This window comes from Pseudophryne corroboree, chromosome 8, assembly GCF_028390025.1.
Source record: "Pseudophryne corroboree isolate aPseCor3 chromosome 8, aPseCor3.hap2, whole genome shotgun sequence".
Taxonomy (NCBI): domain Eukaryota; kingdom Metazoa; phylum Chordata; class Amphibia; order Anura; family Myobatrachidae; genus Pseudophryne; species Pseudophryne corroboree.
The window spans coordinates 492,066,951-492,074,450 of NC_086451.1; the positions used below are offsets into that span (position 1 = coordinate 492,066,951).

Genomic DNA, 7,500 nt, shown 5'->3' on the forward strand with positions numbered 1-7,500 from the left:
GCAGACACAGAGTCCTTAGACATAGTAATGTGGGATATACACACACACACACACACACACACACACACAGGAAGATGCAGACACAGAGTCCTTAGACATGGTAATGTGGATACACACACACACACACACACACACACACACACACAGGAAGATGCAGACACAGAGCCCTTATACATAGTAATGTGGGATATACACACACACACACACACACACACACAGGAAGATGCAGACACAGAGTCCTTAGACATGGTAATGTGGATACACACACACACACACACACACACACAGGAAGATGCAGACACAGAGTCCTTATACATGGTAATGTGGATATACACACACACACACACACACACACACACACACACAGGAAGATGCAGACACAGAGTCCTTATACATAGTAATGTGGGATATATACACACACACACACACACACACACACACACACACAGGAAGATGCAGACACAGAGCCCTTATACATAGTAATGTGGGATATACACACACACACACACACGAAGATGCAGACACAGAGCCCTTATACATAGTAATGTGGGATATACACACACACACACACACACACACACACACACAGGAAGATGCAGACACAGAGTCCTTAGACATGGTAATGTGGATACACACACACACACACACACACACACACAGGAAGATGCAGACACAGAGCCCTTATACATAGTAATGTGGGATATACACACACACACACACACACACACACACACACAGGAAGATGCAGACACAGAGTCCTTAGACATGGTAATGTGGATACACACACACACACACACACACACACACAGGAAGATGCAGACACAGAGCCCTTATACATAGTAATGTGGGATATACACACACACACACACACACACACACACACACACACACACAGCGCCCCTGTGGACAGTTATTATGATAAAAGCCCAGCACTGACTGAGTAACCTTAATAGGGTAACACGTACTATAATCACACCCCCCCCTGTCTATAACACCCTGGTACTGCACAGTTATAGATGGAGTTATGTGGAGGGCAGCGCTCCCCGTCAGCGTCTCTTTCCTATGATCTGCAGGGAGAAAATGGCGCTGGTGAGTGCTGGATCCGCTCTGAGAGGAAGCCCCGCCCCTAGCAATGGTGCACGGCTTCCCGCACTAATTGTTTATACTGGCCTGAGGTGTTTGTTGCTAACAGCGGGATTAGCCCGTTAGCCGAGTGACCAGTTTAGGGTGAATTGTGCATGCTCAGGACGCCCCTCAAAGCGCTTACACAAAGTGTTGCTGAGCCTTCCAGAGCGCAGCCTGTCAGAGCTGCGCTCCCACCCTTGTGCCGCCATACCTGCCGGCGACCCGCTAACCGGGACGCCATGCTGTACTCACCACTCTTCTTTCTTCTGGCTCTGTTAGGGGGAGGCGGCATGCTGCGGGAGTGAGCGGTCGCCTCGGGCGGCTAACGATCATCACCCTCAGGAGCTCAGTGTCCTGTCAGCGGAGATAGAGAACCATTAACTTCTAGAGTTGGACACTACTCCCCCACTAAGTCCCATGAAGCAGGGAGACTGTCGCCAGCAGCCTGCCTGTACCCAACACTCTTAGAAAAACAATAAAACTAGAAAAACTCCTAGGAGCTCCCCTAGCTGTGACCGGCTCCTCGGGCACGTTTTCTAAACTGAGTCTGGTGGGAGGGGCATAGAGGGAGGAGCCAGCCCACACTACTAAACTCTTAAAGTGCCCATGGCTCCTAGTGGACCCGTCTATACCCCATGGTACTACATTGGACCCCAGCATCCTCTAGGATGTAAGAGAAATGTTATTCATTTGTACACACTTAATCAAGTGCTCCTGTATTCTAATTATTGTCAATCATTGTAAAACGGAGCTGCCCACATACCTATAGCGCAGTGAAGGTATATTTATGGTGCATTTGCCATCAGTACCAGTGTGAGAACCTATCTGGCTGTTCTCCGCTCCACCAAACTCTCCCTAGTCTCTAGTGCTAGCCCAGGTGACCCAGTCAGGGGGCCGCGACCGAGGGAAGACTCTGCCCCTTGTTCTGGGTCTAGTCAACTACCTGGTGCTAGTTTCAGTACGGTTGTGTCTATGTTCCCTTCGTGCTCAGGACCTGGAAGTGACAAAACGAGAGGGCAGGAAAGAACTTCCGCCCTTACAGCTCCTAGATGTTTTCTTCGGTCTCCGTTCTTTTGGGGATTTTTTTTTTTTACTATGCAGCATTGGACGCTCGCCACGCTTCGGGCTCGGTGTCTCGCTCCGCTTCGCTCGCCACACTTTACTATTCCAAATAGATTGTGACATGGACCCAGGGGGTTATGGGAAAGGTCCTCTCCACGAAGGTAAACTAGACGCTACCGTTTCGGTACCCCTTCTGACCTCCCATTGGATCAGAGCTTCCTATGATTGATAGGAGAAGGAACTACATACAGCCACTGGTGGCTCTGACACAAGACCAGAGACACCCACACACCAAATACAGACAACGAGTAGGCCTGGCTCGCAATCTCCGTTCCAGTTCATCCCAAAGGTGCTCGATGGGGTTGTGGTCAGGGCTGTGTGCGGGCCAGTAAAGTTCTTCCACACCGAACTCAATCTATGTCTTCTAGTCCCTGCTTTGTGCACTGGGGTGCAGTCATGTTGGAATACAAAAGGGTTTTCCCCAAACTGGTGCCACAAAGTTGTTAGCATAGCATTGTCCAAAATGTGCTGAAGTATTGAGATTGCCCATCCCTGGAGATAAGGGGCCCAAACCCTGAGACACAGCCCCTACCATTATCCCTCCTCCACCAAACCTCACAGCTGGCACAATACAGTCAGGCAAGTAACGTTCTCCTGGCATTTGCCAAACCGAGACTCTCCCATCTGACTGCTGAACAGAGAAGCGCGATTCGTCACTCCACAGACCACGTTTCCACAGCACTGGCGGATCCTTGGGGGGTGAACAGGGTGATCGCCCCATGTAACACAGCCCCAGCCCCGCCCACTTACTCTTCCTGTAAGGTCAGGGGAGCTGCTGGCACCGGCCGGGATGGCGCTGTTCTCCTATCAGCGCAGGACATGCTCGCCGGGCGGCCGTGGGATGCAGCTCCCGCTGCCCGCCTCCACACAGGCCAGTGCCCCTGCACCTCTCGGCAGCAGCATGGTGCCCCTCGATCCCAGCAGTGACAAGGACCTGATCCTGGGGAAGGCAGGCAGCCCCAGCAGTTACGGCGATGTGGCGGCCCCGGAGGAGAGCCAATTCATGCTGGTGCCCGGCTCGGGGCGCGTCTGTACCACCTGGATCAAGTGCATCAGCGCCCGGCTAGACCTCTTTCGGGTCACCCTGCTGACCCATCTAGTCTACTCCGTGGTCCAGGTCTTCATCTTCTGCCTGCCCTCCCAGGTGGCCTCCGTCTGGTTCAGTCCCAAGGAGATGTGCACGGCCTGCGCTACCGCCGTGCTTGGGAACCAGGTAACTGGGGCCCGGAGAGGGACAGATACAGGGATACAGGCACCTCTATGATTATAATTCAATGTTAATTATAAAGCAGCAATCAGAACCTACTGTATGCAATACGGGTAACATTGCGACGCCCTGAGGAAGGAAGGAACCACCTACAACAATGCGCTGGAGTGTTAGCTTCTGGTAACAGACAGCTATGGGTTGGGAACATCGGTAACAAGTGTAATAGATTTGGAAGCACTGGTCAGCCGTAGTGTTATTAGCATTATTATAACATTCAGGATTTATTATAACTGGAAGCACCAATATCTGTCCGCCATTCACCGCCATTGTTCTGCGTTGCGCCATTCTAGCTCCTTATGAGGCCAATTTATAATGGGGGAGTTTTGGCTATATTCTTGAAAATCCCCGTTTTCAGGGGTTAGCTGCAAATATTAAGTAACACCTGCATGTAAGAAGGAGGGATCGCAGATCTCCGATCCCTGCGCCGATCCCTCCATTGCCGCCCGCAGCACTCATAGGTTTCTATGGGGAATGAGATGCTGCTAGATTTCAAACAACTGAATTCCACCCGATATGTGATCCATGATAAATGTGCCCCGAAGTCTCATAGAATCCAAAGAAAATATGAAGGACTGGAGAGAGTTCTGTAAGTATTGGGCTGATTTGCCGACAATCAGGGCGATCAGGTGTGTGTGTGTGTGTGTGTGTGTGTGTGTGTGTGTGTGTGTGTGTGTGTATTTCCAGTACGTCCCACACATCACCCCCTGCCTACAGGAACTACCACATGGACACCAGACCCTCCAACATGACCCGCCCCACTAGGTACAAAATGCTCTGTTTCTGGACTTCCCTCTTAATTTATGATTTCCATCACCTGTGTTGAACTAGTTGAATGATAGGAAAGCTGTTTCTTCACAGGTGATGGCAATAATAAATTAAGAGGGAAATCCAGAAACAGAGCATTTTGTACCTAGTGGGGCGGGTCATGTTGGAGGGTATGGGACACACGCCCTAGGGTTTATTGTTTCTGTCAGAAGCCGATTATACCCCCCCAAGTTTATAGTTCTAATCCGGTAAATATTCCCTAGATGTAACATTACAGGACTGCACCATTCATAAAACATAAACAAATCAGCCCAAGAGCAGGGAGTGAAAATGGGAGGGGTAAGGCTGGAAGTGGGAGGAGTAATGAGTAAAGAGGAGTCAGGATTCATTCACCGCCCCCCCTCAATTTAAAGTCTAGATCTGCCCCCGCTCCACAGTCCAGTGTCGGTGTACTTTACGTGGGAGGCTTGCATGTGGACACCCATACCATTAAGCTCCTGTTGCACAGGTTTTTTGCTTACATTAATGCCAGTGGAAGTTCTGTACTCTACAGCTATGGAATCGGCAAAACGTTGTCGACTTTTACGCACCATGCACCTTAGCAGTCATTGACCTTGCTCTGTGATCTGACGTGGTCTTCCACTTCGCAGCTGAGTTGCTGCTGTTCCTAAACACTTCCACTTCCCTGCTGTGTGGCAAGCTATGAATTTGGGGACCCTGCTGTGTGGCATGCTGTGACTTGGGGACCCTGCTGTGTGGTAAGATGTGACTTGGGGCCCTGCTGTGTGGCATGCTGTGACTTGGGGACCCTGCTGTGTGGTAAGATGTGACTTGGGGGCCCTGCTGTGTGGCATGCTGTGACTTGGGGACCCTGCTGTGTGGTAAGATGTGACTTGGGGGACCTGATGTGTGGCAAGCTGCAAATTGGGGGACCTTGCTGTGTGGCATGCTGCAAAATGGTGGACCCTGCTGTGTGGCATGCTGCAAATTGGGGGGCCCTCCTCTATGGCTGCGACTTTGGAGGTCCTCCTGTGTGGCATGCTGTGACTTGGAGGGCCCTGCTGTGTGGCATGCTGTGACTTGGAGGGCCCTGCTGTGTGGCATGTTATGAATTGGGGGACCCTGCTGTGTGGCATGCTGTGACTTGGGGGGCCCTGCTGTGTGGCATGCTATGAATTGGGGGACCCTGCTGTGTGGCATGCTGTGACTTGGGGGGGCCCTGCTGTGTGACATGTTATGAATTGGGGGACCCTGCTGTGTGGCATGCTGTGACTTGGGGGGCCCTGCTTTGTGGCATCTTATGAATTGGTGGACCCTGCTGTGTGGCATGCTGTGACTTGGGGGGCTCTGCTGTGTGGCATCTTATGAATTGGGGGACCCTGCTGTGTGGCATGCTGTGACTTGGGGGGCTCTGCTGTGTGGTAAGATGCGACTTGGGGAGCCCTGCTGTGTGCCAGGTTATGAATTGGGGGGCCCTGCTGTGTGGCGGGTTATGAATTGGGGGCTCTGCTGTGTGGCAGGTTATGAATTGGGGGCTCTGCTGTGTGGTAAGATGTGACTTGGGGGCCCTGCTGTGTGGCAGGTTATGAAGTGGGGGCTCTGCTGTGTGGCAGGTTATGAATTGGGGGCTCTGCTGTGTGGCAGGTTATGAATTGGGGGCTCTGCTGTGTGGCAGGTTATGAAGTGGGGGCTCTGCTGTGTGGCGGGTTATGAATTGGGGGCTCTGCTGTGTGGCAGGTTATGAATTGGGGGCTCTGCTGTGTGGCAGGTTATGAATTGGTCATTACAGATGGGCACGGGGCTGGATCTGGGGGGCACAGGTGGAGCTTGTGTGGTGATGAATACAAGTTTTCATATATTTTGCTTGGGAACGATGATCTGGAACCTGCCGTGTCATTAGTGTATTATACTGCAGTGTGTATGTTGGTGACAATTATTTAGCAAATTAATGTTTTTGCAAAATACCTTAAATGAAATGAAGTCTGTACAAGTCCTTACTGGTACTGAAGAGCATACATTTTGAGCGAAAAAATTATTATTTATTGATTTACTTCTTGGTTATACTTTTCCAGTGATTTACTAAAAATAGTTATTAAACGATCAGCACTAATGGGCCCTACACACTAGCAGCTAAAATCGTGCAGCGTGCAGACACCAATGATTAATGATGCGCCGCCCGGCGCTCGTTAATAGTTGGTGCCCCGTCACTTCTGCGTGCAGTGCTATGAAGCCGGGTGACGGGGGGAGTGAAGAAACTTCACTTCACCCCCCCCCGGGCAGCTCGGCGGTGGATCGGTAAGTGTGTAGGACCCTTAGGTTTACTTCAGTGTTATATAGAAAGCACCTATCCTTTACCCGTGTCTCCAGTAATCTCCCGTCTACATCTCACATTTACAGGGGATTCCATATTCGTCCAGTCAGGTTCTGCCACCATCAAACTCAGACAATGTCAGTTCAATAGTTGTAGCTATTGTAATAGACTCACTCTTTGATAGGCCACAATCAGAGACAGCAATGAGACGGTCTTTCCTGTCCCAGAGGGCATTTCCAGCACGCCATGACCCTGTGAGGAAGGCAGGCCACACAATTATATATACATCACATAACCCTCACAGCGACTGGCTAACAGCTCTACATCTTCATCTGTACAATTGTCTCCAACATACATGCACAGAGGGAGCCGGACACTCTGCTATGATGGGACATACCATAGCCTAGTGGGACAGGAAGACCTGCCAGTAACCTGGTAAATATGGGAGTGGGGTGGAGCGGGACAGAGCTGAGGACAGAGAGGGGAGCGGGACAGAGCTGAGGACAGAGAGGGGAGCGGGACAGGGCTGAGGACAGAGAGGGGAGCGGGACAGGGCAGAGGACAGAGAGGGGAGCGGGACAGGGCTGAGGACAGAGAGGGGAGCGGGACAGGGCTGAGGACAGAGAGGGGAGCGGGACAGAGCTGAAGACAGAGAGGGGAGTGGGACAGAGCAGCAGACAGAGAGGGGAGCGGGACAGAGCAGCCGACAGAGAGGGGAGCGGGACAGGGCTGAGGACAGAGAGGGGAGCGGGACAGAGCAGCAGACAGAGAGGGGAGCGGGACAGAGCAGCAGACAGAGAGGGGAGCGGGACAGAGCAGCAGACAGAGAAGGGAGCGGGACAGAGCAGCAGACAGAGAGGGGAGCGGGACAGAGCAGCAGACAGAGAGGGGAGCGGGACAGAGCAGCAGA

At 51.9% G+C, this 7,500-nt stretch overlaps 1 protein-coding gene across 1 annotated transcript in view; it reads right to left on the bottom strand.

Moving 5' to 3' along the window:
• ERCC2 (ERCC excision repair 2, TFIIH core complex helicase subunit) overlaps nt 1-7,500 on the bottom strand; it is a 268,676-nt gene that overhangs the window by 228,645 nt on the left and 32,531 nt on the right. Inside the window, 1 exon segment of the mRNA XM_063938458.1 lies at nt 6,765-6,842. Coding sequence (XP_063794528.1) covers nt 6,765-6,842 — 78 coding nt within the window.